Here is an 18396-nt window from a genome sequence, read left to right on the forward strand (position 1 = left end):
ATATATATATAAATATATACAGGATTTAATAGGATTTGTAATAAAAAAATACAACATATGCACATTATTTATAAACTCAAAGAACATTTTGTACAACCTTTTCTGCTCGTAAACAAGAACGTCACAATTATTACATTACTGAGTCATTATTATTGATCTTAATGCAATGAATCCATTTTTATTAATGAAACTTTAATATAATCACTTTTTTACCAGTATTACAATCTGATTTTCCACCTTTCTTAATTGATCTTTGTTCTATGGAAAAATGCCTCCGCTGCCACGGTTTAAGCTTTCCTGCTCCACTGTTAAACACCATCACTGACAAACAAGAGCCCAGTAATGTAATGTAATGTAATAACAGCATGATCAAACTGTCCATACCATAATGGACGCTGCTCACTGCCTAATTTGCCAGGTGGATCAAGTCGTGCAATGAATTTAAAAGAAATGTCATTGTGACGTATGAGAGAGAGAAAGTAACGGTAAAATAAAAGTCAGTTTCACTTAAAAAACAAAAACAAAACAGGAATTGTGAAATAACAAAATCAAAGACACTGAAACATGAATAAAATAAGAATAAAAGTCTTCAGTCCTCTCTGACATGAACAGAAAAAGCAGTTTGGACTTTTCCCTAAAAACATTTGCACTAAAGGTTTTCAGAGATGCAGTCACATGTGTGCAGATGTCACAGTGCTGACCTGTGACCTCTGACCTCTGTCCTCAGTGACTGTCACAGCGCCGCCCTGTGACCTCTGTCCTCAGTGACTGTCACAACGCTGACCTGTGACCTCTGTCCTCAGGGACCGTCACAGCTGTGTGCCGTATCCTCAGTAGTGATAGACTCTGATCTGATTATTATCATCCAGGCCCAGCTGGACCAGGCCACTCTTAGAGGACGGAGGATGACAGCGAGTTAACAGAGGTCTGGAACAGTCGAGTTAAGACATCACAGTAAAATCACGGCAAATGTACTGACTGAAATACTCAGAGAAGTGTTTTATATATATATATATATATATATATATATATATATATGTATATATACACACATACATATGTGTGTATATACATACATATGTATAAATAGGGTTCCCAGAGTAAACGACAGAGTATGAGAAGGATACATGCTGGTGTCTTTCATGCGTCTCTGCAGCCACCTCTTCTTGCTGTCGATCTCCCTCTGCAGCCTCTCACCGTCCACCTCCACTGACTGTGTCACCAGCTGCAGCCCTGGACTGTGTTCACTTACACACACACACGCACACAGGTTTAGATGACTGGAAGCACAAGGTACAGGCTATTATAACAATAACAATAATAATAATAATAGTACTGCAGGTTACCTATAAGGAGTGTATGATGAATAGGCTGAGGTGGATGTTGTGGTGCTGGAGGTGACTGGGTTCATTGCTGCTCCTTCAGAGTAGAGGAACAGTTAGTAAAAGGAGCAGAATTTAACCTTTGTACTAAAACTCAGTCGTCATTACTCGAGGGCGCTACGGACATTCACGTTCAAAATCAAGAGCCCTCGGCCTTCCTGTTCCTACACGATGACCTATGAAAGCTTCATCGTGTAACTTCTGTTCTCATGGTGTCACTAAAGGAGTGTTTGTCAAAGGTTCTCAAGCTCAGACACATGTGCTGTGTGCACAGAAAAGTACCTTAACTTATCACTTATCATTATTTACAGTGTTTAAAATGAGAGAAAATCAAATGCTTCTGCTTTATATAAAACCTGCCGCCGCTGATACAAGCTGCTTTAACAGTCACGCGTCGTTCATTAGTGAATGAGCAGAATGGATGTTTGTGTACCGGGGAACATGTGGCTCCATCGCCTGTTCACCAGGTCCTCAGAGGCCCTGTAGAGACTTTCCTGAGGAACCCACTTCCCTGAATGTTCTGAGAGCTTCCTGAAGGGAGGGGCGGAGATGGAGTGATGGCACACGGTGGGTATGTGTGGCAGGACTGGCTTAGAAGAGGAGGCGGAGTCAGGCTGGTGCAGAGAGAAGGCCGTGCGAGGTGTGGAACTCTGTTGCCTCTGAGATATTGAACCCAGTGCACTCAGAACCGTGTTGAGCTGACCCGAGATCTGCTGCAGGGACTCTGCCAACTGCTGGACTTTGGCTGGAACTGCAGAATGACCCTCTGAAGACGGGACAAGATGAGATCACATTTGTGAAGTCTAGTCTATTATCAAACAAAAGCGACATGTACTGTGTGAGCAGCATGTGTTACTTGTTTTGATGTGTGGGTCTGCAGAGCTGCTGAGGTCTGAGTCCAGAACATCAAAGGTCACCTTCCTCAGCGGAGACAGATCCTCAGACAGAGGCTGAACACACAAGACCCAAGAGCATGAAACACGGGAATCAAACGCACAACCTTCAAATCGAAACACGACTCGCACCACCACTGAGCTACCGTGGCCCCAGGGCAGGGGTCTGCAACCATGAGGCTCTCTGGCCCCTCTGCTGTGGCTCACAACGCGTTCATTTTTATTTTATTTTTGGTGTAAATGCCAATGAAATGTCAACAGTTTTCTTTTTGTAAATTTCATAAATGCGACAAACTGTATTTCTTTGAATATAGCATATAAATATGTATAAAACAAAAAACTTTAGACATGATATTATGAATGTTATCGTGGAGAAGAAGGGTGCAGACTACTGCACTAGGGTGATGTTAAACATATGGCCTCCTCCAGCCCCAACGTGGTCCAGGATGTTCTGCTGGAAGGTGGAGGATGGTAAACGAGTGTGCACAGCTTTACTTTTTAGAGAGTTGCTCATACACACACATCCGGATATTTCTTTGTGTATACACTTGAAGTCTTTTAAGAAGAAAGTTGCATGATGACGATAATGAAAACGTGTGGATGACCATCACGAGCCTGCTGCTCGTTCACGAACCTCTTCAGCTATAGAGATGTCCAGCTGCTGAAGCTGCTCCTCCGTCCTCCGCAGGAGCGTGTTCCCTTTCTGAACGATCCGCTCCAGCTCCGACACATTTCTGGCTTCCTGAGAGAGAGAGAGAGAGAAAAGCAACGAGCCAGTCATTCCATCTCTTATTCTAAACGTGATTCAGATTCACAGATCTCACCGACCGTCACGCTAATTATCACAGTGCACGGCGTGATTGAAGCTCCTTCTACCTGCAGGAAGTGAATGATCTCCTCCGTCACGCTGCCTTCATGGTTGAGGTCCTGAGAAGAGCTGGTCTGAGTCTCCAGCAGCCGATTGCTGTCCCTCTCCTTGAAGACTTTGGTTTTGTGGATGGAGGCTCCAGACAAAGAGCTGTAGATCAGAACATGGACACGTGCACAGTGTTCTGAAGCCTTTTTAAACGCAGCGATGAAGAGTTGGCAGGATTTTGTGACATTATCCACTAAATGTGTCGCATGATGAGAGTGTTGTGTTGTGGACTTACTCGTCCATGCTCTGGCTGTCAGGTCCAGAGGGGACAGAGGACTCAGCCAAGCCTCCTCTCTTGTCAGTGGACGGCCCAGATGTCGCGGGTTTCTCTCCTCTCACTTTGTCTGACTGAGGTTCTCGTGTGAGGGAGATACTTCCTTCTTCATGTTCCAACTCACTGGACAGACAGATTTACTCAGTTACTGACTGTGGTTCACAAAATACGATGATTTGATTTAAAACTTTAACAAGAAAATAACTTAGAGTTGAGCTTTAACTCCAGGACAGTAGCAGCAGAGCAGTGTGATAGGTCACCTGACTGACTGTAGGTCACTTGACTGTCTGTAGGTCACCTGACTGTAGGTCACCTGACTGACTGTAGGTCACTTGATTGACTGCAGGTCACCTGACTGACTGCAGGTCACCTGACTGACTGACTGACTGACTGGTGCCACCTGGTCACCTGACTGACTGTTGGTGACTGACTCACCTGACTGACTGCAGGTCACCTGACTGACTGCCGACTGTCACCTGACTGACCGTCACCTGGTCACTGACTGCAGGTCACCTGACTGCAGGTCACCTGTTGGTCACCTGGTCAGACTGCAGGTCACCTGACTGTCACTGCAGGTCACCTGACTGACCGCAGGTCACCTGACTGTAGGTCACCTGACTGACAGGGTCACCTGACTGACCTGCAGGTCACCTGACTGACTGACTGCAGGTCACCTGACTGCACTTGACTGCAGGTCACCTGACTGTAGGTCACTTGACTGACCGCAGGTCACCTGACTGACTGCTGGTCACCTGACTCACCTGACTGACTGCAGGTCACCTGACTGACTGCAGGTCACCTGACTGACTGGTCACCACCTCACCTGACTGACTCACCTGACTGACTGTAGGTCACTTGACTCACCTGACACTGCAGGTCACCTGACTGACCGCAGGTCACCTGACAGGTCACCTGACTGACTGCAGGTCACCTGACTGTAGGTCACCTGACTGACTGCAGGTCACCTGACTGTAGGTCACCTGACTGACTGCAGGTCACCTGACTGTAGGTCACTTGACTGCAGGTCACCTGAGAAGCTAACTTGCTTCTATGTTATTTTACTTCCAGTGTTTATAATGTAATGATTAAAGAGACAAATATGTTCCTCCAGTCCTTGTTGACCACAGGTACATCCCATAATGTACGATGGGAGTGGCTGCTTTGTGGAATGAAGTGTTTCTTCACTGTACCTGAGTCTGCAGCTCAGAGAGTGGTATTTCTCCTGCAGCAGGTGAACCTCCCTCTGTAGTTTCTCCTGCTCGTCCTTGGCTCTCCTGCTCTCGTCTCTGGCTTTGTTTCTCTCCTCTCTCAGTCGCTCCTCCACCTCCTTGGCCTTGCTCCTCTCCTCCCTGGCTCTCTGAGCAGATTCTTGTGCGTGATGTTTCTCTGTTGTCGTCCTCTCCAGCTCTTCTCTCAGCTGGTCTCTCTCCTGGATCAGCCGAGGAACGGCCTACAAACACACAAAGACTAGATTGATGCTGTAGATGGAGGCGTGGGGAATTACGACGCATGTCCTGCTCGTCTACCTCCTCCTCTTTCTCGCCAAACATCTTCTTCCTTTTGTTCAGATCGGCTACCTGATGAGAGACGCACGTGTGTAAGGTGGGAGTAGCTGTGATGTCCTGTATTTTCTGCACAAACAGTATTTTCTACAACACCTTGGTTTGCAGCATCGCCTCCAGACTCTTCAGCTCTTCAGCTCTCAGCTCCAGCTGATCTGCCAGAGCCTGCAGTTCAGACTCCTACAGGGAAGAAGAGCAGAAGAAGAAGAAGATTTGTGACAGTGCTGGCAGTGTGGGTGCTGCGTGGACCGCTCAAACTTTATCTCCCAATTCACAACATGTTCTATTTCCACAGTGAGTTTGGATGTGTAATGTAATTAATGATACTTTAGAATATATGCAACAAAAGTCTGACTTTTATAATCTGTGTTAAATGCACATTTATAATCTTATTAACCAACTATCTCAGAATGTGAAAATGTATACAACAGTAACCCTATTTCCTCTAAGCCCAATCTAAACTTGTAGAAACTATAAAAGCTGAAACGATGAATCGATGAATCGTTTATTAATCGATTACTAAATTAACAGACAACTATTTTGATAATCATTTAATCGGTTCAAAGCTTTTTTCATGATTAAAACACGATTTCTTAAATGTGAGTATTTTCTTCATTTCTTTGCTCTGGAGAACAAAGAAATCATTAAAAGTGAATCATTTTGGTTTGTGGACAGAACATCATCATTTCCACGTTTGACGAACACTGATCAACATTTTTTTAAGGTTATCTGAGATTTTATGGACCAAACGATTAATCAAGAAAATAATCGACAGATTAATCGATTATGAAAATAATCATTAGGTGCAGCTCTAGAAACTAATGAACTTACATTTAAAAGCAGCTTCACATTCAATGAACACAATCATGACATTAAATTGAATGAAAGAACCTTTAAATGAGTAAATGGATCAGTGGACTTTCTACTTTATTACTGATAATAAAAGGAAGTGAAGGGATAATGACTGGGTTTTCTTGGCTGACATGTGCTGTGAGAGCCAGTTTAAGACCGGCATGATCACGGTCAATGAGCGGTCTGCACAGATTTCATTTGTGTTATTGAAGGTTGTACAAGATAAAGGTGTTTGTCAGTGTTCTGACCTTTTTCAGGTAATTCTCCCTGATGTTGTTAATCTCTCTCAGATGGTCTTTCCTCAGCTCCTCCAACTTCCTCTCGTGATCGCGCTGCACCTCCTCCCGCACTTCCTGCAGCAAATCAGCCAGCTGCAGCAACAGAGAGGAGTCAGCTGACAACACTGACGGTTCAGACACAATCGTGTGCGTGTGTGCGTGTGCGTGTGTGTGTGTGCGTGCGCGTGTGCGTGTGAGTGTGCGTGTGCGTGCGTCCTCTCACATCTCGATGGTAGTCTGCCAGGTGCTGCTCAGGGCGTGGACTCACCGTCAGCGCCCTCTTCCTTTCACTGCTTTTGACCTTTGAAAACAAGCACAGAAACAGATGTTACTGTCATTGAAGGTCAAGGTCAAGGTTCAACTTGGAAAATTTGTCTCGTAACATGAGTGAAGAGTGGCTGAGTTGCTTTCTTCTTCACAATCACAATCTTAACACAATCTAAAGGTTTTGTTTTTTTTTAAATTAAAGTAACAATTAAAATAATGGAGTTCATTTACACATGTGATGGAAATGCCCAAAACTTTTCTATTTGTAAAAGTAAAAAACAAACAAAAGAGCAAAAATGTATAAAGGTAAATGTCACATACTTTTCTCTTACTGTGGGAATAACATCAGCAAGAATATAAAAGATATTGCTCCAGGTTGAACAGCGAGGTAAAGCAGTGAACATATTCATCACCCTACTATGGTCTAGATTGATTTAAACTTTTAAACTTTTATACTTTTCAGTTTCTTGTTTCATGTTTTAAAGAGCGTATTTTCTTTAGCTTTAGGGTGAGGACGGTTGGAATGATTGTCCCTAATTACACATGCAGACGCAGATGCAAATTTCTGAATGAGAAAAGTGAATAAAGGGAACATCATCCAGACACCTCCTGTTTCAGAGAGTTCACTTCCTCTCCCTGTTCCTGGAGCAGTCTCCTCCTCTCTCCTTGCAGCTCCTCGTCCAACTCTGCCCTGAGACGCTCAATGTCCTGTTTCTTCTGAGCGATCAGTCTGTCCCGCTCTGCTGCTCGCTCGTCCTCCAGAGTCACACAGAATTCTTTCAGCATGGCTACACTCTCCAGCCTAGACACACAGGACACACATACAAATACAATAATAAGACGAATTAGAAAGTGTCGATAAAACTTTCTTTGTTCAAAAACCTTAATGTGTATCAAAAAGTCTTGTGACCTGTTTAAAGTTTGAACCACGTCTCTACGTTCAACTATGACGACACTGTGAGGCTCCAAAGTGGGCGTGGTGTTTCTCCTTCTGTCGACCGTTTCCCATTCGTGTGTATGTGGAAATGATTCGCAGTTTTGATATAATGTGTGTGACGGTTTTCTCAAAACTGTGGGAGGAGTTACACGCCAAACTTTTGGCAGAATAATATAATCAAGAAGAATAAAACGCGTGGAATAACAAGAGATGCTCGCACTGCAAGGCACTCTAGTCAGAACTAGTTTCCTTTTCCTTCCCAGTGTGTGAACCTTTACCTCCACAGCACCAAAGTTCATACAGAGACATTTATTAGGTTATCTAGTGGCTGGAGTGGTGTTCATATATCAAAGATGAACAATTAGAAGAAACTCAGCGTACAGGTTCTCTGAGTTCTCTGGAGAACAATGTTGTACACGTGTATGTTTATCCATCCATTCATGTATGACCTCATATTAAAACAGACTATCTACTGTTAAGTGGCTAAAATCCCTTTGGTCTTCTGTCCCGGCCGACAGCAGTGTTTCCAGTGAAGGCGTGTGTTGATGCTGAGGCTGATGCATCAACACAGATGAACGATGTATTCTGACCTGAGCTTGTGCTTCTGCTTCTCCGTCTCCTCCTGGACAGACTCTCTGAGTTTTTCCAGTGTCCTCTCAGACTCCTCAGTGACACGCGCCTCCTCCTCCCTCCTCTTACAGAGCAGACGCTCCCTCAGAGCCCTTGAGGGACACACATATTAATATTGCATATTAATAACATGAAGGTGTAGTGAGAAGAAGCCACAGTGAAGGAACGACACGAGTTAAAACGATGACTTTATCGTGAATTTGAATTTGTGTGGCTTGAAGTAGAAGAAGTCATAAATAAGTGTCCGTGTAGAACGTCATGATATAATAATCTGTAATAATCTCTGTTCAGATGATGTTATAAATGATTAACGGCAGGTTACTTACTTTTGCAGAACCTGATAATGTAATAATGTGCCAATGTTGTAATAACAATGCAGCAAAACACTGATTAAGTGATGATGTTGTGTAGGAAACAGAGGCGACTGGGGCTGCTGTGCTGTTGTATTTGCATTTAATTACTAAAAGTTCATGTCGAGGACTCGTTCCTTGCTGTTTATCACAGACTGTCTGACACAAATGTCTCCTCATACGTTCCTTAAAACCAGTGGAAGCTCAGCTCTAATTCATCTCTACGACACAGCGCGGCTGAACTATTTTCACTGCGCTGAGATAAGACGAGAAATGCTGCAAAATCATCACCTGTGGGCCTGAATTGAGTTTCCCCTTTTTGAAGGTCTCAACCGACCTGGTGAGATTAACCTATGTCGCCTCCTCATCACTGCTTGCAGCTATTGTAACTTTTGGGAATGGATTGTTGTTGTGTATACACTTTGGTCTCGTGGCATTCACAACACTTTTACACGATCGACTGTAATATTCCACTAGTTTTAAAGCCATGAAATGTAGTATTTCAACCCTCTGTCTCCCTAATGTGAGAGCGTCTGCGTCAAAGTGTCAACGTATGTAACGTATGCGTGGAGTCGCTCCACTCACAGTGTAACACGAATGAATCTAATAACAAAGAGATTATTACATTATTGACAAGTTATTACACTGAGTTTTGTTATGATATTATTACGATTGGATGACGAAGACTTATATACTCCCCATGCCTACCTCAGTATTTTCTCACTTTCTTCTTTCAGTTTCCTCTCCTCCTCCTCCTCTGCTCTCTTCAGCTTCTCCTCGAGGAGATGCGTCGTCTCCTCCCTCTTTTCCTTCTGGTCCTCCTTTTCTCTCAGGCTCCTCTCCTCTCTCCCGGTCTTCGTCCTCACTTCCTTTTTCACACTGTCCTTTTCTTTGGGGATTCTCCAGCTGTGCTCGTCTTGGTGTTGTGAGGGGAGTTCAGCAGCTTCAGGTCCAGTGATGACACTGCAGACCCGTCGCCCTCTGCCAGTTTTAGGCCTCTGGAACTCCAGAGAGTGTCTGGGCTGGAGCTCGACGCTTTGCTCCGAGTGAGAGGGGCAAGAGGAGGGTGGAGGGCTGGACTGGTGTCCGTCAACTTTGGGGAGGTGACCTTTTTCTTCAGCATGCACATGCCTGAGGGAGGGAGAGAGAGAGGGAGAGAGGGAGAGAGAGAGAGAGAGAGAGATGTAATTGAAGATTGCACTTGTTATTCCATATTTAAAAGAATCATCTGTTGATTACAAGTATCAACCATTATACTGTTATATCTTACTGACTGAGATGATAAGTGCACTAAATACATTGATAATATTTTTGAAAATATTTATTATTATTATTATCTGAAAACAAATAAGACCTTTTTGTCTGTTTTTGTCACTAGAAATCCAAACAAAATTGAACAGATCTTAAAGGAAAGATGAATGGTCATCTATATAGTTTGTAAATGTGAAATCTTCTCGGCTGACAAAAGGAAGACAGTTTCTTTTGCCTCGTGTGGATGAACGACAACAACTCCCCAGAATGCACCGCACTCGCTGTTGTGTAGTTGTGCAAACGCACAAATCCCAGCGAATAATTAGTTGGCAAACAAATGGCAGACTTGTAAATGACTGAGGTTTTGTTTTGTGGTGCTGAATTGTACAGAGATGTGCAGCTGAAACAAGGAAAGGACAAACAGGAAGTTGTAACATAATGTCTCTATGTCCAGCAGTAAGACGTCGCTGAGAGCAGAGACCCTGACCATACCGGTAACGTTTGATAGACACGTAGACACACGTACGTCATATATAAGAAAGCCACCTTGTTCTCTTCAGAATAATTTAAGTGTTATTCAAATATTGTTTGTTGAAGAAGTCACAGACAACGCTTTCATGCGACAGTCATTTTCAGCGCGTGACGGTCGAGGTGACACAAAAATACTGACACTACATCTTTATGGTCGATGACACAAAGGAGATAATAAGGAAATATAAAAAGCAGCAGGATAGTAATGATGAATATTGTAATAATAAGTCATTATCAAACTTGACTCTTTAGGGAACCACTGGCTTTCAGAAGGGACATGACTGAGATTATGGACCAAGAGACACAAGTGTAATAAAACCTTTTCAAATAAAACAACAACAACAACAACAACAACAACAACAACAACAACAAACCTGCTTGCAGTCTTTGTTTTCACGTCCTCCTCAGACTCCTCTGGCTCAGCAGCAGACAGGTTGCTGACGTCCAGAAAATGTTCTGACATCTTAAACAAACCAGAGGAATTACAATACCATCAACATGAAGTATTAATACCATCAACATGAAGTATTAATACCATCAACATGAAGTATTCATACATTAATCATTTACTCAATCATTGAATGTGTGTATATACATATATATATATATATATATATATATGTATGTATGTATATATATGTACACACATGTGTATACATACATACATACATATTATACACATACATACACACACATATATACATACATACATACACATATATACATACATATATACACACAAATATATAGACATACATACATACATACATACACACACATATATACACATACATACATACATACATACACACATATACATACACATACATACACATACATACATACATACATATATACCTTCACATCAAAGGAGGCTGAAGTCTGGATGTGTTTACTGGTGTCAGACTCCTGCAGTAACAAAGACACAGAGAGATGAACATAACAACGTAACAACCCTAAATGAACACACAAAGCAATATAAATATATATACACCAAATTATTATGCAAGTGATATTTTTCTCAATTTTTTCTAAATAATCGATGCAAATGACAGTCAGCATTATTTCAAGTCATTAACCTTTAGAGTATAATTTGAATGTTATTGAACAAACCTTCCAATCACAACAGTATTTTTTTCAAAAATAAAAAACTTAAATTTCAGTGATCCAAAGAGCCCTGAGACACAACACCAGACGTGAGTTTAATTGAAAAACATAATGTAATGTAATCTTTATGACACTTAAATACAATTTGCATAATCATTTGGAACGCAGTGTATTTCCAAAGCACAAAAAAGCCAGGTTGGTGAGCACGTCGTCACAACACCATTTAAAAACTTGCACACTTGTACATGATCATAGTCCATAGATCCAGTCCTGAGGAGCTTAAATCAATGACACTTTGACCAATCTATATGTGTGAGTGAGGGAATCAGTGAGGAGAACAAAGCCCCTGAGGCAGTGGAGTTGGATCATATAAACCAATGTTTGCTCACAGACGTCAAAGCAGAACCTGACTGAGATTGTGTAGAGCCTGGAAGGGGTCAGCACACAAGGCAACACCAAATCCTACCTCTTCAGGTTGGCATTTTTCTGTCATATTCTTCCTCTGAATTTTGCTCTTGTCGTCACATCGTTTGAGGTCACTCAACATTATCTTCTGGTCCAGCTTTGCTCGTCGGTCTTGAGCTGCTTCCATCTTAAAAACCTGATTGACTTCCTTGTCCCTCTCCAAAGCTGCTGGAAGCTTTTGTGATTCCGATTCATTCCGAGTGTCCAACCCTTCCCCCTCTGCTTCACCTCCTTCACCTCCTTCACTCAGCACACATCTCTCTGAAATATCGTTATCACTCTCTGTCAGATTCCTCTGACTTAAAGAACATCTCTCCAACACTTCCTCGCTCTCTCCATCCTCCTCCTCCTCCTCTTCGTCCATTTCCTTCTCTTGCTCTCCTATGCTACTCACCTCTCCCTTTTCTTCCTCAGTGTCATTCTTTCTTTCTTCATCATGCATACTTCCACTGAGCTCATCTATGCCCTTGTCATCTTTATCACTTTTAAAGCAGGTTTCCACATCTGTATTACCATCTTGTTCATGTTCTAGCCCTCCTTGCATCCCCTCCTCCTTCTCCTCCTCCTCGTCGTCTACACGTTCCACAGCCTTGACACACTCTTTGTATTTGTGTCTTTCAAAGCACCTTTCCACTTTGTCATTGCTGTCATCTTCTTCCTGCTTCTCACTGTGTTTGTTTTCCGTCACTCTATCATCCCATTCTTCCTTCTCTTTGTTCTCACCTTCACAGCATTCTTTCTCTACCTTTTCCACCCATACCTCCTCCTCCTCCTCCTCCTCCTCGTTCTTCCTCTCAATAGTTGCTTTACGCCTTTCTTGTCCTTCTTCTGGCTCATCTACCTCCTTTCTGCCACTCCTATTTCCTTTCTCTCCTTCCTCACCCTTAAGTCCCTCCTCTACTTCCCCTTCTTCAAAACTGCCACCTTCACCTTTAACATCTCCATCCTCCACTTCACTGTAGTCTTCCGCTACATCTTTCTTTGAATGTTCAGCAGAGTGTTCTGGGTAAGGTCTGAGGAGACGTGGGGACAGATGAAGGTGATGGCCCCTCAAAGAATCCTTGTTGGAGAGGAAAGTGAGAAGCAAAGGGATGCATGCAGAGACACAAGGGACAGAGGATGGAGGAGGACAGGTGAGGAAAGGAGACATTTTGTCACCACAAAAAAAGAGCGAGGCATACAAACCTAACAACACACAAGACATATTGGTATTTTAGAGAAAAGAAAGAACAGAAACATTGTTCTTGAAAGTACTTTCCTTGTTAAATTATTTACCCTCAAAAAAAAACACTAGTTTTGCTGAATCAATGGGACACGAACACATAAAGCAGAGAGCGATGGAAAGGAATCATCGAGTTGGTGGAGACAACAACTTCAGTTTGAGAAGACAAAGCAGTGACTGACAGAAGGACAATGAGCACATTTGGACCTGGAGTTGATATCTGTCCTAAATGATTAGATCAGTGTTTCCTAACCCTGGTCCTCATGTCTTAGATGTTGCCCCGCCCCATCACACATGATTCAAATCTCAGCTCGTCATCAAACTCTGCAGAAGCCTGATAACGAGCTGTTCATCGGAATCAGGTGTGTTGGAACAGGAGGCACCGTCGAGAGGCACCTGCAGGCCGCCAGCGTCCCATGCACGGCCCAGTGGACACAATGTATAACAACCACATATTAAATTGTAAATTTTATATATAATATAATACATATATATATTAAAATCATTTAAAATGTAATTATTATTATTGTTATTTTTGGGTCTCATAGGAAAACAACTTTTTTTTGCAGCCATCTAGGATGACAGGATGACAGGATGACAGAGATCTTCTGAATGTAAACATATAAAGCGTTGTGTTTTTACCTGTTGGGACAGTGGTTCAGGGCTGTGGTCTCCGGACAGAGCCAAGTCCTGCAGCTCTGGCTCCGTCCTTTCCTCCTGTGCAGCTTTGCCACTGGCTTCACTGTCCTATGGTGTGCACACACACACACACACACACATCACTTTTATTCTAATGAGATTCTGCAGCACCTGTTTGTCTTTATAAGTTTATTTCAGAATAATGTGGTAAAAGGATCAAGTGTTTCTACCTCATACTGAAGACCTCCTCCAAGTGCATTCTGGTCCAGGAGCAGGTTCTTCAGGAGCCTGTCAGGATCCTGAGGACATGACTGAAAATGATGAGATGATAGGAGTTGAAAACACGGAGGCAGGTCCAGTGATTTGCTTTGTCTCGGGGTTGCACTCTACCTCCTTTTCCGAGCTTACGTCGTCATCATCATCATCATCATCATCAAAACCTGGCAGAGTAAGGGACCCCAGCTTCTGCCTGTTGCCTAAAATACTAGATGCACCGCTCTTTCTGAAATCCTGCAAAAACAAAATAAACACATCATTCAACATGTACATCAAATGGCCCTTCATATAGCAGTGGGCTCTTACCCCTAAGGTTGATTTGAGGGGCTCGAGTCCTCCAGAGCTGCTGAGGGACCCACGGAGAGCAGGGGCATTTCCAGAGAGAGGACCAGGGCTTTGCAGAGGAGCCAGGCCGACCAGTGGGGATGGAAAGACTGAAGTCAGTCCCTAAAGGAAGTGATGACAATTTCCACTTGGTAAAATAAAATGATATTCTGTGAACTGAAACATCTGAGGGTAGAAAAGACTAACAAACATCGCGTATCCTGGTCAGAGCAGGTGACAGCTGAGTGTCGTTGTTTTGTTCTTTGTTCCCTCATCACATGCTTCCTATTGACACTGTCACTCGTCTACCCATGGTACGTGAGCGGTTATGTGATATACACTCGCCACTTCTTACGTTCTCTTTTCCACTACCTGATAACGCAAATATCTCATTTTAGTCAATCACATGTATGCAGGGGAAAGATGACCTGCTCAAGAGCATCAGGGCAGCACTGAAGAGGGATTGACCTGAACTTTAGGACTCTTGGTTTGTTGTTGTTAAATCATTAGATTATTATGTTGCTGTTTTTTTTTTATTATTATTATTGTTATTCTACTGTGTGATTCTTATTCATTTGTACTGTGTGTCTTGTTTTTTACTTTTTGTATGGGCCTTGAGTCTGAAAATAAAGCTCATCTATCTATCTATGATGAGGTCAGTCATGTGCACGCTGATGATCCAGGACCTCAATCAAGAAAGTGCTTAAAAATCCCCCCTGAAGATTGTTGTTGCTGTGGTTAATGCAGCAAATGTGACAGAGAGGGTGGAGCCTCTGGGCTGCACCTCAAGATTATTATTAACAATAATAATAATCATAATAATAACAATAATAATAATAATGAAAATAATAATAATAATAGATTACGACATCAGACAACAATGCCTGAAAGTGTGATGTCATGATGTCAAGCAGAGAGGAGGAAGTGATTCCACCTGCTTTTTATTTACGTGAAGGAAATCAAATACATTTCATGACTGTTGAGTTGACAGATGAAGCAGATATTTATCCACCATGTGTATCAGGTTTTAGATGACATCATAGCACAGAAACAGCACTAGTTAAAGTTAGTAACTCAGATAATGGTCTAGTCTCTTTACATGTCCTGTCAGATCTTAGTGCTGCAGAGACTGGAGCAGACTCTTGGATCACAGGTGCTGCCCTCTGCTGGTTTATATCATACTTATCCTCCCACAACCCTCAAGAAGATAAAGCGGCTGAAGATGCATCAAGGCCATAATAGCAGGCTCTATTTCCATAACAATCAGTATTAGTCTCTGTGTGTTGATTCTTCTTCTGCTCTTAGCAGTAGCATAAACGTTTGATAAATACCATCATAAGTCAAACAAAACAACTACTCACTCCAGGAGCACTGACAGACGTTTTCCTCTTTTTCTCTTTATTCTCCTTCTTTTCCATCTTCTTCTTCTTCTTCTTCTTGTCCTTCTTCACCCATGCCCCCCCGGCAGTGGCTGTGAGCTGCACGTGCTCCCGCTCCTGGACGACCAAGCGGCGGTAGTGCTCATCACAGGGGTGATCCCACGTGGACTGGCCCGTGGAGAAATTAAAATAATAGATTTCGCCCGTCACATCCTGGCTGTGGGGGGGAAAGGGGGAAGTGAGTGGTCACTTAAGCATCTCCCAAAAAAAGCCCAGGAAAATGAAGGATGACAGGATGGACAAATGAAGGTTGTGTAGATCACATGACACTGTAGCACAACTACTTCATTCTTTAGAACCATATCTCCAACATTCGTTACACCATCAAGGATTATATACCATCAGCTGCTTTATTAGTTTTCATAGTAACGCCTTCAAAATACTAAGTGTAAGTTGTTCAGCTTTTTTCACTCTGTGGCACTCGGCATGCGCTTCCTTACCAAGGCTTCCATTCAGGAGGCAAAGGGGCAACAATGCCCTCCCTGGCCAGCCACAGGAGCTCCGGTTCACGGTCAGGGTCAATGCCAATCTCTCTTGCGTACTCTTGGATCTCTGGTGATGAATAGAGGAAAATGTTAAAAATGATATATATATATATATATACATATATATATATATATATATATATATATACATACAGATATACATATCAATAATTTCAATAATTTGTTGTAAGAAAACGGGACGTGAACGTTGAGTAGAACATTTTCTTTATCCCATTTGAATCCATACGATAACAAACTAACTGTTAAAAATAACTTCCTCAGAAGACACGGGTGATGCAGGTGCGCTTATGTCAGCCACTGGAGACACCGGCACACTGGCATCTTCATCTCCGCCTCCCTCTTCCTCTCTCCCCAGTTTCCACAACACAATCAGTGACAGTAATGAGTGGGTACATGCAGTAAACCAGTGTCTGTCTGCTTATTCTGTGCATAACGTGTGTGTAGCTGGATGATGATGTGCGACACTGACCAGTTTAATGATCTGTAACTTCAGCTCATATGTCTTCATCATGTCCAAACATGCACGTTATATTAAATATTAAAAAAAGACCCACAGGCATCAATATAAATATGAACAGCCGCTGTGACCCTGACATTTAATTCCTTTGTGTTTATCACTAAAAAAGTTCAGATTTCTACAAAATAGACGACTGTGTTGATCGTGCACTTTTTCTTCTTTTTTATTTTGCTGCCACATTTGCGATTGTTCTTCAGGTAGAAGGCGTTTTACAGTCATTTGTATGTTCATTTGTGGGTGGAACAGGGGCGTGGTGTGTTACTCGTTCACCTGTGCTCAGCTTCACGTTCGATGGGATGTATAAAGAAAAGATGCACAGGACTGAGCGCACGCACGGTTTTATAAATCTGAGAATTTTGTGAGTACGCCATCTTTCAGTATGAAAGCTGTGCACTCTTTTATACACAAGGCCCCAGGTGTGTTTGAAAGTTTGACTTTTTTGAGGTCATCTGTGAATATTTGAAGCACATTTTAAGAATCTCTGCACTGTGAGTGAACTGTGCACCTCTCAGCTAACAAAGATGGGATTATTTAACCCAAGAACTACCAGACAAGGCAAGAACCCACCTTGTTCAGAGGGAGCATAATTCTCATCATAGTCCTCTTCAAGGATCAGCTGGTCTCCTATAAGAGCTGCTGCACTCATGGTTGCTGTAGTGACACAAGAGAAAGACAATGCAAAACAAAGGAGGGCATGTTTATAACTGCGCAAAAAGCGAGGGTTTGCAACTAAGACTATTCTGGTCAGAAATTGTGCGACAGTAAAATCTAATTCCATCTCAACAAACGACACAACGATAAACATTAAGAGCATTAACGCGTGAGACACGACCGACGCGCATACGCTACTAAAGCTAGCATCTCAGCTAACTTCAAAGTTAGCATCAGGCTACTTACCATTGGGCTCAAAAGACTAAGAAGCTGGAAAAGTCCATGTTTAAATGGACTCTTTTATCTCGCAAACGTTGTAATGTTCTCTCTCAAGTCCGTGTTTGTTGCTATTTACACTTTGAACACAGACGCGAACATATCCAAGGACGCTTCCCCCGCTTCCTGTTGACGATGAGAGCGCAGCTTTGATTGGCTAAGATTCATGTGGCGTTCACGTTTCCTCGGAAACTCCACTTTCCTACACATTTCACCTCACTCAAGAGGAATGTATAGTTTGTGGCTCATTTAATGAGTAGTAAGGGTCATTTATGAGACTATTCAGACTGTTCTACATTAGATATAACTTCAGTATTGACAACACAGTGACTTTGTCTATATTTATGCCTGTTCCGTCTCCTGAAGTGTGGTGCCCGGGGTCCTTAATCCATCGCTCATCAAAAAGCCCAGCCTGGACACATCTCTCTACTGGTGACGGGATTTCCACTTTTGTTTAGCGAGCCAGACGCTCACAAAGAAGAGCTATGTCGGCTCTTCATTTGACCACCCATACCTTTTATAATTCAGCCAAATTTAGTGCACATGTGTCACTTAAATTATTCAAAACATCTCAGATGTCCATCCTACATCCAAGCATTCTGAAGTAAAATGTGTATTTTCTAATATCAATAAACTGCTGAAGTCAATTGTTTTCATTGCATTTACAGACACGCGTCACTCTGCAGTCGTCTTCACAGTAAGAACAAATCTAGAAATGTGTCTGCATGTGAGTGTGAGATGTGTGTGTGAGTCTCTGTGGATCCTGGGAGCTGGTCCTGCACAGGAAGTTCTGGTGGCCTGAACATCCCAGCTGCAGTGGACTTCACTGAACCACTCGCAGCCAGGCTGCA

The 18396-nt window shown here is 42.7% G+C and overlaps 1 protein-coding gene across 4 annotated transcripts; it reads right to left on the reverse strand.

Moving 5' to 3' along the window:
- Nucleotides 1-11: 11 nt before the first annotated feature.
- On the reverse strand, nucleotides 12-17681 carry LOC122773442 (centrosomal protein of 164 kDa-like). Of its 4 annotated transcripts, none has more exons than XM_044032145.1 (27): nucleotides 17516-17681; nucleotides 17186-17269; nucleotides 16036-16147; nucleotides 15518-15752; nucleotides 14139-14279; nucleotides 13947-14066; nucleotides 13787-13855; nucleotides 13560-13664; nucleotides 11697-12755; nucleotides 10982-11032; nucleotides 10498-10586; nucleotides 9050-9472; nucleotides 7952-8083; nucleotides 7031-7226; nucleotides 6381-6458; nucleotides 6128-6250; nucleotides 5124-5207; nucleotides 4992-5042; nucleotides 4656-4915; nucleotides 3427-3588; nucleotides 3152-3293; nucleotides 2910-3017; nucleotides 2239-2332; nucleotides 1816-2148; nucleotides 1347-1419; nucleotides 1128-1247; nucleotides 12-927 (listed from the first exon to the last, which is right to left on the reverse strand). In XM_044032145.1, exons 2-27 carry the CDS (start codon nucleotides 17262-17264, stop codon nucleotides 831-833), a joined length of 4536 nt encoding a protein of 1511 aa, XP_043888080.1. In that variant the 5' UTR covers nucleotides 17265-17269; nucleotides 17516-17681; the 3' UTR covers nucleotides 12-830. The 4 variants fall into 4 exon arrangements, with proteins under 4 accessions (XP_043888080.1, XP_043888079.1, XP_043888078.1 ...); XM_044032144.1 differs by having other exon boundaries at nucleotides 1347-1413; nucleotides 13787-13867; XM_044032143.1 differs by having other exon boundaries at nucleotides 13787-13867.
- Between the last annotated feature and the right edge of the window lie 715 nt (nucleotides 17682-18396).

This window comes from Solea senegalensis, linkage group LG8 (genome assembly GCF_019176455.1).
Source record: "Solea senegalensis isolate Sse05_10M linkage group LG8, IFAPA_SoseM_1, whole genome shotgun sequence".
Lineage (NCBI taxonomy): Eukaryota > Metazoa > Chordata > Actinopteri > Pleuronectiformes > Soleidae > Solea > Solea senegalensis.